The sequence below is a fragment of the Dipodomys spectabilis genome, unplaced genomic scaffold (genome assembly GCF_019054845.1).
Source record: "Dipodomys spectabilis isolate Male_0828 unplaced genomic scaffold, ASM1905484v1 ptg000095l, whole genome shotgun sequence".
Classification (NCBI taxonomy): Eukaryota; Metazoa; Chordata; class Mammalia; order Rodentia; family Heteromyidae; genus Dipodomys; species Dipodomys spectabilis.
Window position 1 is genome coordinate 50,063,108 of NW_024870772.1, and position 16,455 is coordinate 50,079,562.

At 43.0% G+C, this 16,455-nt stretch overlaps 1 protein-coding gene across 1 annotated transcript; it reads left to right on the top strand.

Moving 5' to 3' along the window:
- Positions 1–380: 380 nt before the first annotated feature.
- Positions 381–852, top strand: LOC122112905 (protein phosphatase 1L-like). Its single transcript, XM_042685853.1, has one exon. It carries the CDS (start codon positions 400–402, stop codon positions 850–852), a length of 453 nt encoding a protein of 150 aa, XP_042541787.1. The 5' UTR covers positions 381–399.
- Positions 853–16,455: the final 15,603 nt, after the last annotated feature.

Consider the following 16,455-nt stretch of genomic DNA (forward strand, 5'->3'; position numbering starts at 1 on the left):
GGGAACTCCGCGGGGGCCGCGCGTGCGCCCCGAACTCTCGGGCTCGCCGCCCGCCCGGCGCAACTCCACTCGGTGCCTCTCGCCGGACCGGGACCCGCGGCCGCCGCCGCCTCCGCCGCCGCCGCCACCGCCGCCGGCGTCGTTGCGGGCTCACAAAGAGCGGCGGGAGGCGGCGGGAGGGCGGACGGGCGGCGCGGGCCTGCGGGCCGCCGGGCGGGAGACAAAAGGGGTAGCCGCCTCGCCGGCCGCGCGGGTCCCCGCCCGCCGACCCGCCGGGCCCCGCGCGCCCCGCGCCCCGCACCCCGACTTTCGGTCCCCGCGGGCCGCCCTTGCCGCGCCCCGCACCCCGCGAGCCCTCGGGGCGCGCGGCTGCCGGCGGCGGGGCCCCGGCGGTGCTAAATGATAGAGGATACGATGACTCTGCTGTCTCTGCTGGGTCGCATCATGCGCTACTTCTTGCTGAGACCCGAGACGCTGTTCCTGCTGTGCGTCAGCCTGGCCCTGTGGAGCTACTTCTTCCACACGGACGAGGTGAAGACCATCGTCAAGTCCAGCCGCGACGCCGTGAAGATGGTGAAGGGCAAGGTGGCCGAGATCATGCAGAACGACCGCCTGGGCGGGCTGGACGTGCTCGAGGCCGAGTTCTCCAAGACCTGGGAGTTCAAGAGCCACAACGTGGCCGTCTACTCCATCCAGGGCCGCCGGGACCACATGGAGGACCGCTTCCAGGTTCTCACGGACCTGGCCAACAAGACGCACCCGTCCATCTTCGGGATCTTCGACGGGCACGGCGGCGAGGTAGGGGTTGGCAGCGTGTCTGTCTGTCTGTCTGTCTGTGGACGGCGCGTGTGAGAGGGGCGTGGCGATGCCCCGAAGTTGGCCCCCAAACACTTCTGGACGCAGAACTCTTTGGGGTCCGGGGTCCCCCACAGCGGGGAGACCCAAGCTGGGACAGACAGCCGGTTGACCCGGCCAGTGATTGTGCAGGTCTTGACATTTCCAGTGAACTTTGCCCTCGCCCGGATCCCTCTTCCCCCAACCCCCCCCCCCCCCGCCCCGGGTCTCAGCGCCCCTGTTCTCAGGATAGAGTCCGAATTAGCCACCAAGGAAGAGTTCTGTCGGACGCCCTCCCAAGGAAAAGACCCTTCGTCTGCCGGCCGGGGTGGGACGGCCGAGGGGCGCCCGGCGATCGCCGGCGCTCCGGGGACGAACCCCGCGGGCGGCCCCGCGCGTCCCCCCCCCCCAACCTTCCCCCCAGCTCGGCCGGCTTCCCGGGCGCCTCGCCGGCCGCGGGTGTGAGGAGCGCGGCGACGGGACGGAGGAGCCCCCGCGGCCTTGGCGGGGCCCCGGCCCACCCCGGCGCCCCCGCCGATCCGTCTGGGATCGGAAGATGGGGCGGGAGGCCCGTCTGCACCTCTCTCCCACACGTCTCCCCCCTGATGGCCCGCGGGGGTTCAGCTGCCTGGAGGTCAGGGGGGTCCTGGCTCCCGGCCTCGGGGCTGGGACCGGGACAGGGGCGTGTTACACGTGGCCGACACCCCGCCGGCGCTCCGGAGGGGGCAGCCTGGGCGCCCCACCTTCCTCAGCTGGCCAGTGTGGAACCTAGATCCATTGCTTCCATACTTAAGATTCCTTCCTTTATTTATTTATTTTTTATTTTTTGGGGTTTTTAATTGGCCTTATTCTTCTGTAACCCGCACCTCCTCTTTCTCTTTTTTCACCATCTTCCATCCAACTTGCTCGGCCCCTCACCACCCCCGGGACTTTTGGGAGCTGTAGGAAACTACACCGTCGCTCAGACGTTTGCTGGTTCCTTGGCCTTGGTTCGGGGTAAACACGAGGAAGGCTTTTAATTGGTTATCTTATCTGCATTCTCCACCCACCATCAGCGATTCTTTCTCTGTTAATTCTCCTGCGTTGCAGAACCCGCTTTACAGAGGTTGACAAACAGGAAAAACTTTAAATCAGGCCTTTTTTTTTTGTTTTTGTTTTGTTTTGTGGGCTGAGTTGGGTCTGGAGGTGTGGCTCAGTGGTAGATCACCTGCTCAGCAAGTTGTAGGCCCCGAATTTAAACCCCAGTCCCATTAAAAACAAAACAGAAGCCCACTGAAAGCAGTTTTCCGTCTAGTCTTTTATTTTCTTTCGGAATGAATGTTTCCCAGTAGTTGTCATTTTGTAACGTTCTGTGTGGCGTGGGAGTGAGCCCTCCCCTTGACCACAGGTAGATGGAAAATGAGAAGTTAATTGGAGGTAGAGACACTACGTACCTGGACAAAGACACACCTGAGTGACAAGGTTGCCAGCAAGTGTAATGACTGATGTGTTTTGTTGGCTGGATTCAGAATGTCTGTGTTTTCATTTTTTTGTTTCTGGATTCTCTGGGGTGAAAGGAAGCATTCATTTTCTCATTTGTAAGTCACTTATTGAGCTTAATAGACTTTGATTTGAAAGTAGTTGGTGGATAGGAATCTGATTCTGGTCTTAGAAAGCACACTTTTACTTTAAAATTCGGATTAAAATTTTAACTTGTAATTGGCAGTATGATGTAACAATAACATCATAAAACTTTGGGTTGTGGTTGTCTGGTATGATACATTGGCATATTTTGAGTCTGTATGTGTAATTGGATGACTAAAACAATGTTTTTTAAGTTGATTTGCTAAAATCAGAAACTCGCAGACCTAATCAAGTTTCAAGTTGAAAATTTCTGGTATTATATTGTGGTAAATATACTATCCAGAAAGAGCATGGTAGATGCTTTTATTTAACGAAAAGAATTTTACATATATTTGGATTTTCATTTAAACTTTTTAAAAATAAAAAGATGGTCATCTTTAGCTAAACTATGAAATGCTTGTTGCTGTAGCTTATGTTTGCTTGCAAAATAATATTATTAATACCTTTGAAAAATATATCTATTTTCTCTATAACCTTGTGTCATTAGTTCATCATTTTTGGCTTTGTTTTAGGGGAAAGTAGGAAGCTTCTATAAAAAGTGTTACTGAGTTGCTAGAGGAGTGACATTAAGTACTTTTGTGCTATTCCCTTTTGTTTTTTCATTCTGTATCATTGGAAGCAAAGCCCAGCAGGTAGTTCTGGTGGTGTTCAGATCCTTTTGCATTCACCAGAGGAGGGTGCCACTGATTTTAGTACAGATGACAGTTATAGACTTTCAGAAAACAAGAAAGCCGGTACTGAACTCTCTATTATTTTTATACATTTTCTGTAGCTAGAGAGTTTTGAGGATAAATGTAGAATTTCATTTTATTATGCTTCATGCTGCTGAGGTAATTCATAAAAAAATTTCCAAGTCTATCTACCGTTGTAGTGATTTTTAGATCCAGAAGGAACCTTGTATATCCAATTACATCCATTTCATCCTAATTTTTTAGATGAGATGCTGAGGACTGAGGACTTGTGACCATCGTAAGATGCTAATTTGGGACCTTTGATTTGTTGATCTGTATGTTGAACTACTCCGCACACTGCTTTGCCTATTCACCTAGATTAATAGTGCTCTAGGGATACAAAGTGACTTCTAGAATAGAACTCAGGCAGTTTCATTGTAGTGAGAGAGATGGCATGCTTATGGTGTTATGAGACCACAGAGAGGGATGTTTAAATCAGACTAATGACAGAAGGCTAAGGGAAAAATACTGTGAAGGCATCATTTGTTCCAAGATTAAATTGGGAACTTTCTCTCTCTCTCTCTCTTTCTCTCTCTCTCTCTCTCTCTTTCTTTTTTTCTTTCTTTCTATAGGATTTCTCAATGTCGTCCAGTCTGGCCTTGACTAAATAGCTTACATTCATTGACCTCAAATGAAAGTTGTATTGCGTTAGGCTCTTGAATGCCGAGATTACAGGTGTACTGCACTCTGCTTGGCTACTGCTTAGGTTTTGAGATATGGCTTTGCTTCTGCTCTGCTTATACTTGACCTTGGCTAATTGTTTAAGCAATCTTATCTGGAAGTTTCCTATCTAAAAAAGAGGATAATAACACTGAGAAAGCGTGCCCTTGTTCACAGTTTTGTGCCTTGTTAGGGAAGTACTTTAATGGAGGGAAGAGTGGGAAAGAGGAAAACTCTGGGACAAAGAAAAGTCTCCTGTTCAGGAAGTAGTATCCAAAAGAGAGAGATTACCTGTGTAGACCTGCTGTTAAGATGTATGTTAGGCAAGAAAATTCTTTAGCTAGCACCCTCTCCAGATCAGACTTAACAAAGCCTTTCTATCTCCCTTTGTGTAACTTTCAAAGAACTTCTGATTACTAATTCAGGATTCTATTTCTGTGGACATTGAGAAAGCAGCACCCAGGCTTCAAGTTTAAATTTTCTGATTAGTGGAAAAGAATATATTCTCTATGATTAATTAATAAGTCGGCATTCTGACTTATATCTTAGTCTCTTAGGAAGTAGCACTAGCACTAGCTATGCTAGTGCTCTGAGCCTATTCAACATTTGATTGTTTGACAAAAATTATGTCTTTGGTTTTGTTCTGCTGAAGGCTAGATTTTTTTTTTTTTGATTTAAAAAAAAATCAGTTGTGGGGCTTGAACTCAGGGTCTGGGAGCTATCACTGAGATCATTTGCTAGTGTTTGACCACTTTGAGCCACAGCTTCAATTCTGGTTTTCTGGTGGTTAATTGGAAATACGAGTCTCATGAACTTTTCTGCCTGGGCTGGCTTTGAACTGTTGTCCTCAGATCTTAGCCTCCTGAGTAGCTAGGATTTCAGGCATTCGCCACCAGTACCCAATTTGAAGACTAGATTCTGAGTCTGTGACTTTGTTTAGATGCATGAGTTTTTCTTCTTCTCCTTTTTTTTTTTTACCAGTACTGGGACTTGAATTCAGTGCCTTTCATTTGTTTGGGCTGAAGGCTGGCATCCTACCACTTGAGCCACAGCTCTACTTCAGGCTTTTTGCTAGTTAATTGGATATATTCTATTAGATTTTTTTTTTTTTTTTTTTACGTAGGCTGGCTTTGAGCCACAATCCTCAGATCTCAGCTTCCTGCGTAGCTAGAGTTACAGGTGCGAGCCATCAGCACCAACCTTGATGCATGCAATTTTTTACAGAGCTATGTTTCCATGGCATTGTAGGCAACTGTCCTAATTTTATGCTCGTAGGGTTTTGTGACATTTTAACCACCATTCTAAGGAGAGGAGGGTTGATTGTGTGTATCTCAGCTGTGGCAGGGATTTTCTTGTATAACACATGATTAAAACAATAAGACAAAAAAATTTCCAGATTCCATCAATTAGATAGAGGAAAATTATTATTTTTTAAAGTTCACAAGTGATGTGTAGCTAGGAAAATGATTGGTATTGGGCTCACCTGCAATTTTTATCTACAGGCGAAGTGTGTGTGTGTGTGTGTGTGTGTGTGTCTGTGTGTCTATGTGTCTATGTGTTTAATACTACCTGGAAGAAATACCATCAATCCTTTGAGACAGCTTTGTCAATGTTCATAGCGAAATGCTTGTAGAAAAGTGGATGGTTTATGTGCTTCATATGAGTATGGGTGTTACTGACACTTGACACAGCTTGAAAACCCATTTCATATCAGAGAAAAGCTGAATTTCAGGTACCTGTTCGGGGGTTGTGGTCCTGAAGCTCAACACTTCCTAGAAGCCCTGAAGGGAAAGTGAGTGTGGACAATTGTCTAAAGGACGCACAGTTGGATTCTTTAGATCAAGACCAGTGGTTCTTAATTTTTCTTGGCTCATGCTTTTCCTTTGAGAATGTGGAAACTACAACCATGCCCTCTATAAGGATGGACACACACATCACATTTTGTGCTGGTATTGGGGTTTGAACTCAGGATTTGGGGTTTGTTCCTTAGCTTTTTCTTTAAGGTTGGTGCTTTTATCACTTGGGCTTCAGCTCCATCTTTACCTTTTTGGTGGTTAATTAGAATTGAGTCTCATGAACTTTCCTGGGCTTTGAATCATGATTCTCAGATCACAGCTTCCTGAGTCATGAGGATTACAGGTGTGAGCCACCAGTGCTTAGCTGAAGTAAATAATTCTGTGTTACTACTGTAGTTTGTATAATTTCTTTAGAATTTGACAGTTGGGGTTTTGGGATCAAAGGAGAAAGAAACCGTTATTACTGATAGTAACAATAACAAGAGTAGAGTATGATCCAGTTGGCAATGTTACAAGTATTTTATGTATGTTATTTCCTCTTAATTTTTTGTGAGATAGTTACTGTGTCATTCTCATTTGGTAGATGAGGAAATTAAGGCCCATCATTTAGAATACAAAGAATAATACATGCTGGCACGGTATACTGGTATACCGTATACGGTATACTGTTGGTGGGAATGTAAACTTGGTGGAAATGTAAACTTTGTGGAAAATGGTATGGAGATTCCTCAGAAAACTAAACATAGAACTACCTTATAATCCAGTAATTCCATTCTTGGACATTTATCAAAAGGATTACAAACTAGGATCTAGTAAAGCCATGGGCACAACTGTGTTCATTGCAGCATTGTTCACCATGGCCAAGGTATGGAATCAGACCAGATGCCCCTAGTGGATGAATGGATCAAGAAAATGTGGTAATACATATAGAATTTTACTCATCCATTAGAAAGAATGATAGTATATAATTTGCAAATAAATGGAAGGACCTGGGGAAACTCATGTTAAGTGAAGTAAGTCAGGTCCAGAGAGACATAGGTTACATTTTTTCTCTCATATGTAGAAGCTAGAATTAGTTTGTAAATAGCAGATAATGTCTCTTCAAAGTGTTTTCATCTACCCTGCTTCTTTGCTAGCAGACCCTTCATTTACAACAGAAACTCCCTTCTAATTATGGCTATTGGCTTATAAAAAGTTTGTATGGTTAGAGTGCCGTAGTTAACGTGGCATAAGCAATCACATAATACACTGATTGATACTTACTTGGATGTACCAAAGGCTTGACGTCAGGACAGCAGGTAGGAGTATAAATGTTTGCAGATTTTTTCTTTAGTCTGAAGCCCTGACAGTTTATTTACTTAATTTTTTGATGACCAAGACCATTTCCTAACACATGTGATTTGTTTATACTACTGAGTTGGTGTGCTGTTTGATTAGATGCCAATCTTGTATTTCAACTCCAGAAGGCTATTTAATATATTATTATCTCGACCAGACTTGAGTCAAGCCTAGGCTTTGGTTATGGTTGATTATAATCTTTTTAATATATATCTTCAGAGTCCAAGTTTAAATAAACAAAGGAGGCTATCATTTTCTAAATACTTATAGAACTATAATGCCCATTGTCACTTTCTTTTAGAATTATAGATTCTGAGACTCTATAATCTATAATTGATCAGTAAATATTTGTGTAGATAAAAGTTATACATGCAGATAAAGGAATAGCTTTCCCATAAAGTAGAAATCTATGAGACTTGATTACTTACTTCCTCTAAAAATGTTTTATCTTTGTATCTATCCTCCCCCCCTCCTTGGTCTGTTTTTTGGGAATGGGACTCAATTTAATGAAACATTAGCGAAAACCTTTTCTAAAGTGAGAGGACATCTGATAGTTGAGTCTGTTAAGAATGAGACTGCTCCTCTCTCCTCCCTTCCTCTCTTTCTTCTTCCCTTCCCCTCCTTCTGTTTGCCAGGTATGCTATTACCAGGGGTGGGGACAGCAGGATGTTTGAGGGAAGGGGCCTTGCTGTTTCCTGGCCCAGCAAGGGCTCCTTTCGCCACTCTTCTCTGGGATGCTAAGGACTACTCTACTCCCTCTGACTGGACACTGCTCAGCGTCCATGATGCTACTCACTCCTTTGGATGCATGGTGCTACTCACTCCTTTGGATGCGTGGTGGAAGTGGACACTTCATTTGTCCAGCCCCAGCAAAGCCCATGCAGGCTGATGCATTGGATCTGTCTGTCTGTCTGCCTATCTAAATCAATCAATCTATCTGTCTGTCTATCTATCTATCTTTTTCCTATCCTATCTATTCTATCCCTTCTTCTTCTTCTTCTTCTCCTCCTCCTCCTTCTTCTTCTTCCTCTTCTTCTTCTTCCCCCTCCTCCCCCTCCTCCCCCTCCTTCCCCTCCTCCCCCTACCTCCTCCCCCTCCCCCTCCTCCTCTTCTTCTTCTTCTTCTTCCTTCTTTCGTCTTCTTCTTTCTTCTTCTGATCCTGGGCTTGAACTCAGGGCCTGGGCACTGTCCCTGAGCTTAAGGCTAGCGCTCTACCACTAGAGGTGTAGCTGTCCTATGCCAGCCACACCACTGCCTCTCTTGTCCTGTCCTTCTGTAAGTAGCTCACAGGTGATGTGTATGTTTTAGTTCCTAACTCAAAGACCCATTTTCCATTGCACAGCAAGTCAACAAACCCTATGACTTCCCTGGAGAAATGAACACTTACTGCACTTGCTTTTCAATGTTAATATTCTGAATTAACATTCTGGATTTTGTTCATTATAAATTAGGACTCCCTCTAGAGGGGGTTTTATACTCTGGCGCAGTACGTCTTAATATTTCAAACTGTATTTTCTACATTCGGCATTACCCTTAGCCAGCAAAGTTGTTAATCTAAAACATGGTTTTTGAAAAAAAGAGTCTTAAGTTATGGAATTGCCATTGGGCTGAAACAGTTTTTATTCCGATAAGTATGTGCAACTTCTTTTTGATGTAGTAAGTGCTTTCATTTATCCTTTTGATTAAATAAATTAACTTGCACTCAGTCATTGGACATTTTCAGGCCAAATAATTTTGTAAGAATTGAGACATAGTATATATATATATTTTAATACCATTCCTGGGGCTTGAAATCAGGGCCTGAGCACTGTCCCTGAGCTTCTTTGTGCTCAAGGCTGGGGCTCTACCACTTGAGTCACAGCACCACTTCCAGCTTTTCCTGAGTAGTTAATTAGAGATAAGACTCTCATGGACTAGGCTGGCTTTGAACTTCAGTCCTCATATCTCAGCCTCCTGAGATTACAGGCATGAGCCACTAGTGCCTGGCTTACTTTCATCTTAAGGCTTAACTTTTTTTCTAAATTTCTGTGTAGAATGAAGAATTTTCTCTCTGCATAGGTGGCCTGGCTGGGATTTTGAGTTGTCATGTAATCCAAGTAATCCAAATATAGTTCTTAAGCCTTCAGCTACAGGAAATATCTTTTTTTTAAAAGATTTTCATCAAGGAAATTCCACATTGTCCTGGGAGAATTGTTTTTTTCTTGTGATTCTTTCAGGAAATTCATCTTCATATGTGAAGTAAGTTTCTTTGATTTGAGGCTATTTCTCCCAGCCTGGCCTCAACAGTGAGAGATAAATTAAGATTAAACTGTTGCCATTTTTATGTCCTATAATTAAAACATTCCTCTGGTCATATTAACTACATAATCCAATTTGTATTAAAAAAAGATACAAAGTAATTTTTACCAAAGAGAGAAGTTTCCAGGGATCAATAGCAGCTCATCCTTACAAAGCACTAGTTTGCCAACCAAGGAAATATTCCCTTCCAGTTTTACAGATTGGTTTTTTTTTTTTTTTCCTCTCAAATTGATTGTCAGAGTGCTACAGGCAGAGGAAGTTCTAGTTGTCTATTTAGAATCTAGATGGTGCATCATTTTCACATTTTGACCATAGGTGATAAGTGCAAGCAGATTCAAGAACACGTAAAGTAGCTGGGCACTGGTGGCTCATGCTTACAATACCAGCTACTCAGGAGGCTGAGATCTGAGGATCATGGTTTGAAGTAAGCCTGGGCAGAAAAGTCCCTGTGAGACTTTTACTGTTTTTTTTGCCAGTCATGGGGTCTGAGCTCTGGGCCTGGGCGCTGTCCCTCAGCTCTTCAGCTCAAGGCTAGCACTCTACCACTTGAGCCACAGCGCCACTTCTGGCCTTTTCTGCTTATGTGGTGCTGAAGAATCGAACCCAGGGCCTCATGCATGCAAGGCAAGCACTCTACCACTGAGCCACCTTCCCAGCCCACTTTTAATGTTTTTGTTTGTCTGTCGTTGAACCCAAATTCTGGGCCAGGGCACTGTCGCTCAGCTCTTTAGCTCAAGACCAGCACTCTACCACTTGAGTCACAGCCACTTCTGGCTTTTTCTGCTTATGTGGTGCTGAAGAATCGAACCCAGGGCCTCCTGCATGCAAGGCAAGCACTCTACCACCAAGCCACCTTCCCAGCCCCCCCCCGTGAGACTTGTATTTCCAATTAACCACTCAGAAGTCAGAAGTGGTGCTGTGGCATAAGTAGTAGAGTGTTAGCCTTGAGAACAGAGATGCTCAGAGACAGTGCCGAGGCCCTGAGTTCAAGCCCCACAACCGACCAAAAAACCAAAAAAACCCACAAAAGTTAAGTAAGAATACATAAGTAGGTTTTGATGTAGCAGCTTGGTGTCTTGAGATGTCTAGGTCAATATCTTAGAAATTCCTTCATAGATGCAAAAGTGATGCTTAGAGCTGCTGTGGCTACCTTTGTCCTGTGGTCTTTGTGCAACTACTTCCAGGGATGTGAAAAAGCAACTCTTTGCCCTGCCGCCTTCTTTCAGCTGGAGGAAGACCATCCTCAAAGCTTGCAGGCCACAATTATGGCCCACATCCATGCTTAAACCAATAATGTGGCTTCAAATATGACCACTGTGATTAACTCTGATGTATCCTAATTCACTTTGGGTAGGAGCCCAGCAGTTCTGAAAGGCACAACCTAGAAATGTGAGCAAGACTAAAATTGTATCTGCTGAGTGGGACACACAGTTGAGACGGGTTTGGAGAAGGTGGCCTGGAATATTCCTTGTTCTAGACATTAGCCACCTTATTGGATAACAGTACTATAACATATGTGTGTTATATATTTACGTGAAGGAGCTTCAACTTAGCATCTTACTTTCAGATGGGTTGCAAATAGACTTGCCTAGGTACTGAGATATGAATTTCATATTTTATGGTCTTCATATTTTATGGTCTTCCCTCCCTCCCTCCCTCCTTCCCTCCCTCCCTCCCTTCCTTCCTTGATAATCATTTTATTGTCCACGCTGGCTCAAACTCACAATCTTTCTGCTCCAGCCTTGTGAATGCTGGATTACACATATGTGCTACCATGCCCACACATGAAAGTTAACTTTCGGGGCTGGGAAGGTGGCTGAGTGGTAGAGCGCTTGCCTTGCATACCTGAGACCCTGGGTTCGATTCCTCAGCACCACATAAGCAAAAAGAAAGAAGCCGGAAGTGGTGCTGTGGCTCAAGTGGTAGAGCACTAGCCTTGAGCTGAAGAGCTGAGGAACAGTGCCCAGGCCGAGTTCAGGCCCCATGACCAGACCCCCCCCCAAAAAAAAAAAAAAAAAAAGAAAGTTAACTTTCTAACTCGGGTTTCTCTCTGTTCTGTATAAACTAACAACAAGGAGGATATGAGACCAGCAAGGTGATTTTTCTCTGTAATACATGACTCTTGATTCGGGTTAAGCTACTGATGAATATGGAATCACTAAAGAAGGTCTGTTCACTGTCCATCTTTTTTCTTAGCTCCTGTTTTAGACAGTGAATTAGTGTCAAATTCAGTAAGATTTTCATCCTGCTGAGAATTTGACAGCTTTTGTAAACTGCGGTGTTTTGTTTTTTAAATACCCTAATCTAGACAAGCCAAAGAGGTGGTTTCAGATTTTGGAGGAGGCCATCCTCACGTAGCTCTGGCCACAGTTCGAGGCCGTGAGGGAGGCGTGTCTGGATGGGGAGCTTAGGAGCTGCCTTGCCCTGGCACATGTGCCAATTTTGCTGAAGGTTACGGTGCTGGGCATTTGTGCATGCTAGGCAACTACTCTACTGCTGAATTATCACCCCAGCTCGGTTGTCATCATTTCATCTAGGATTTCTTATGTGTAGAATCCCTGTTCTAATTTCTATACCTCTTGTGTAAGGAGAGCGTGTCTACTTAGTGAAATGTCTCATACTATGTGGGCCTGGGTCCTGAAGACAAAGGCATGTCTACTCAAAAGTTCTTTTGGGTTGGGCACTGGTGGCTCACCCCTGTAGTTCTAGCTACTCAGGATTCTGAGATCTGAGGATCACAGTTCAAAGCCAGGTAGGACAGACAAACCTAGGAGATTTTATCTCCAGTTAATCAGCAAGAATCTGGAAGTGGGATGGCTAACGTGGTAGAACATTAAGCTTTGAGTTAAGGGAGCTTGAGGCTATGAGTTCAAACCCCAGTATACCTCTTCACCCCAGTTTACCTTGGAAGATCTTTCGCCTTGCTCAGAAATGAACTTGATTTTATACCTAACATGTGGTTATAAATGTATAATATCCAAAGAAGTGAATAGTGATGATCAAAGTATATCTATTCAGAATATAGTTTTATAATGTTTAAAATGTTATAAAATTATATTAAATTTGTACAGACTTGAGAATGGTATCATTTCATTGTATGTTCTCCATGCTAATAGAATAAGTAATTGAGAAAAATTTAGAGATTCTTCTGTTGTAGGCATATTTTTAAAGAACATACATATTTCTGCATGCCATTACTTTGAAACAAGATAAGCTCTAAGTTTTTAAGAGTAAGATTAATTTAATGTGATTATTTAAGCAGTCAGTTTTAGGAAGATAATTACAATGCCATATTGAATGTGTTATTTTTAATCTAAGCGCCAGTCATAGCTTTGGTACCAGATGGGAATATAGAGCCGGGTACTTGGCCTGATAATTCAGACTCATAAATACATCAAAACACTTTACATTCGCTGTTTCTTTCTCGCCTTGAGGCCCTGGGTTGTTTTTTTTTTTCTCCAGTGATTTCAGAGGAGAAACCAGATGGGCATTCTGACCTTCCTCCCACCTTCCTGACAACTCTTATATATTACCTGGGTATCTGATTATTCCTGGCATCTAAGATATTATGCTTGGGCCTAACTTAGTCTAGTCTAGTCTTGGGTTTGTCTAAGAGTGATACAAAGCAGCAAATAATTCTTGGAAATGAAACTCATTTTTTAAAACATGGAATTGATCCAAGTAACTGCTAGAGAATTCCTTGCGGGTAAAGAACTAGGATGCTAACAGTGGCATTTCACCTTAGAGTCACAGGCCTTCCTTTGGTTCATTGAGCTACATGGAGACAGAAATTGTTTATCCCCAAAGGATTATTTAATATGAACAGATTTAGACATGAAAGAGGGCAGGCAGACATGTATTTTGGAAATGGTGCTTAAGAGGCAATTCTTTGATGAGTAGACAGGATAAAAATGGGCGTATCGGAGTGCCTGTCTTTGGATCTTCCCTGGTGGCATTGTATTATGGGGATGAAGATATCTTACCTTCCTGCTTTATAAAAATTTGATTGAGGGAAGTGGAGGCATGGAGCACCAGGCATGATCTAAAAAAGCCATGTGAGACCATGAGACATGAGTTCAAGCCCTAGGACTGGCTCAAAAAAACAAAAATCAAAAACAGATTCACAAGATACTATTTTCTCATAGAAAGTCCATATTCAGATTTTTCCCATGGTCACAATTGTTCTTTTTAAAATTCACTTTGCTGAGCTATGACAGACATGTATGTGTACATACATGTATATCTATTTTTTGGTGGTACTGGGTTTGAAATCAAGGCCTTATACTTTGTTAGGCAGGTACTATATTACTTTATCAACAGCCCCAGCACTTTTTCTTATTAGTTGTTTTTCAGACAGTGTCTGGGCCAGCCCATGACCATGATTTGTCCTACCTCTGTCTCCCTCATAGGGGCTCACAGTGGGTGCCACAGGCTTGGCTTATTGATTGTAATGGTATTATATATATATATATTTTTTGTCAGTCGTGGGGCCTGAACTCTGGGCTTGGGCACTGTCCCTCAGCTCTTCAGCTCAAGGCTAGCACTCTACCACTAGAGCCACAGTGCCCCTTCTGGCTTTTTCTGCCTTTGTGGTACTAAGGAATTGAACCCAGGGCCTCAGGCATGCAAGGCAAGCACTCTACCACTGAGCCACCGCTCCAGCCCTTCATATTTGTTTTTATCTTGTGCCTTGGCTGGCCTCTATCCACAGTCCTCCTGACCTCCACTTCCTGGATACCTGCAGGTGTGAGCCACCTTGCCATACCAAACTACACACGTTGGATGTATGTGATCAGATCAGTTTTATATAGTCCTTTGAAACCACCAACGCAGTTAAGATAATGGACATACTCATCACTCTGCAAAGTTTCTTTGTGCATCCTGGTAATTCCTCTCTGTCCTTCCCTTGGACCTTCTCCATTCCTAGGCAATCTAGGGACCCCTAAGGCTAGTTTGTTTCTGTTGTTATAGATTAGCTTGCATTTTATAAAATTTTATATGCATAGAAATAAATAGTGTGTAGCATTTCTATCTTTTTTTCCATACTCAGCACAGCCAGTTTGGGATTTATATTATTTCACCTATCAATAACTCATTAAAAAAATAATGGTCTATCTTATAGTTCATCCATTTTTATTACTGAACTGTATATGTCAAATTTTGTTACTCTAGTTATTAAGTACTTGAGAATTTTTTTTTTTTTTGTTGGTCATGGGGCTTGAACTCTGGGCCTGGGCACTGTCCCTCAGCTCTTCAGCTCAAAGTGAGCGCTCTACCACTTGAGCTACAGTGCCACTTCCGGTTTTCTGGTGGTTTATTGGAGATAGGAGTCTCACGGTCTCTTCTGCCCAGGTTGGCTTTAAACCGAGATCCTCAGATCTCAGCCTCCTGTGTAGCTAGGATTACAGGCGTGAGCCACCAGCGCCCGGCGTGAGAATTTTTTTTTGTTTTTTCTTTGGTTGCATTTTTGGCTGCCATACGTAAGTCTTTAAAGGTATATATTTCCATTTATCCTGAGTAAATACCTGATGGATCATCTCATACATTACAGAACAGAAAACAGCCTATTGATATGATAGAAATACTTTAAAGGGGATTAAAAATAATCAATTTTTACCTACTCTTTCTATATACACACATATCTATGCTGATGTGTACACACACATCAGTTAAAGGAAATAGCATTTTAAAAAATATTCAGCAGGAGGAAAATGGACATTTTCTACTCTTGGGTGCTTTGTGAATCCATTCAACAATCTTATTGTTAACATGTCTGTACCTGCCTCTTCCTTATCTCCTCCACTGTGGGAAATAGAAGTTGCTTTGTGACTTTTTCCACCTACTCACACAATTATCTAGAGAAAGATGGACACAAGATTTTTTAGGTAGAGGGTCCCATAGATTGAAAATGTGACCATTTTTTTTTATATTAAACTTGCCTTGTGAGTGTATTGAAACCCCTTTGTCAACTAGGTAAAAAAAAAAAAGATAAAGTATATGCAAAGGGTTTAGCATAGAACCTGGCAGCATAGTGCTTTTTAAAATTTTTAAGTGTTGTCATCAAATTATTATTTCCTTTTAAACTTTTTTTATTTTTTGGCAGTTGTGGGGCTTGAACTCAGGGTCTGGGAGCTGTCCCTCAGCTCTTCAGCTCAAGACCAGTGCTCTACCACTTGAGCCACAGTGCCACTTCTGGTTTTCTGGTCATTAAGGAGATAAGACTCTCATGGACTTTGCTGCCCTGGCTGGTTTTGAATCATGATCCTCCCATCTCAGCCTCCTGAGTAGCTAGGCATGAGCCACCAGCACCCAGCCTCATTATAACTCTTAAACTTGATGTTTTGGTTTAGTGAACAAACTAGTGTATGAAATGTTCCCATTTCATTCAGCAACTTTATTATTTACTTACTTTTTATGGAAGTACATTTCAAAATTATACAGTTTAATGCATTTGTACAAATAGAGCATATGCAACCAACATTCAACTCAAGATGTAGAATGTTACCTGTCCCACAGGAGCTTTAATCATTGTTCCTTTCTGGTCATTGTCCTTGATTTTTTTTTTTTTAAAGGGGGGAAAAAGTCTTTTCCTTTAGTGTCATGTAAACTTTTAATAGCTCTGGCTGACCAATGCAGCCTTAGGAATGCCTTGTTATATGCTTTTATTTTCAATTGCTTTACAAAGTATGCTTTTTGGAAAGAGATGTAAGTCCTGAAGGTTGTTAAATTTGGACATAGAAAGACTGAGTGATCTTATAGGTTTTTTTTCTGTCCAAATAGGTAATGTGTTTCTGGCTTTGATTTATCCTTAGTATAGAAATCCGTTGAAGAAAAAGTGTCCATTGTACTGAAAGAAAAGGACATAGCTCAGCTGCCCAGACTTCTGAGATGCCCTCTCTGGGAAGCAGTCCTCATTCACAAGAGCTCAGGACACATGAAAGGAATCCTGGGGTGGAGGAAGGCTACCTGGTGCTGGGCGCCCTGGTCTCCCTGGTCTCCTGGGACCCAGCTTCTAAGCACAAGATTAGAAGTAATAGAACAGGGTGTGTTTACCCTGTTTCTGTCTAGGCATGTTTAAAAAGCCAGTGGTAATTTTTCCACAAGGAAGCTTCTCAGAGGACGAATAAAGACTTGGGGCTTGAATCTGAGGCCTTTTATATAGTTTTTTTTGAAAT

Coding starts and splice junctions, on each gene's coding strand:
- LOC122112905 (XM_042685853.1), top strand. CDS start 400: ATGATAGAGGATACGATGACTCTGCTGTCTCTGCTGGGTCGCATCATG.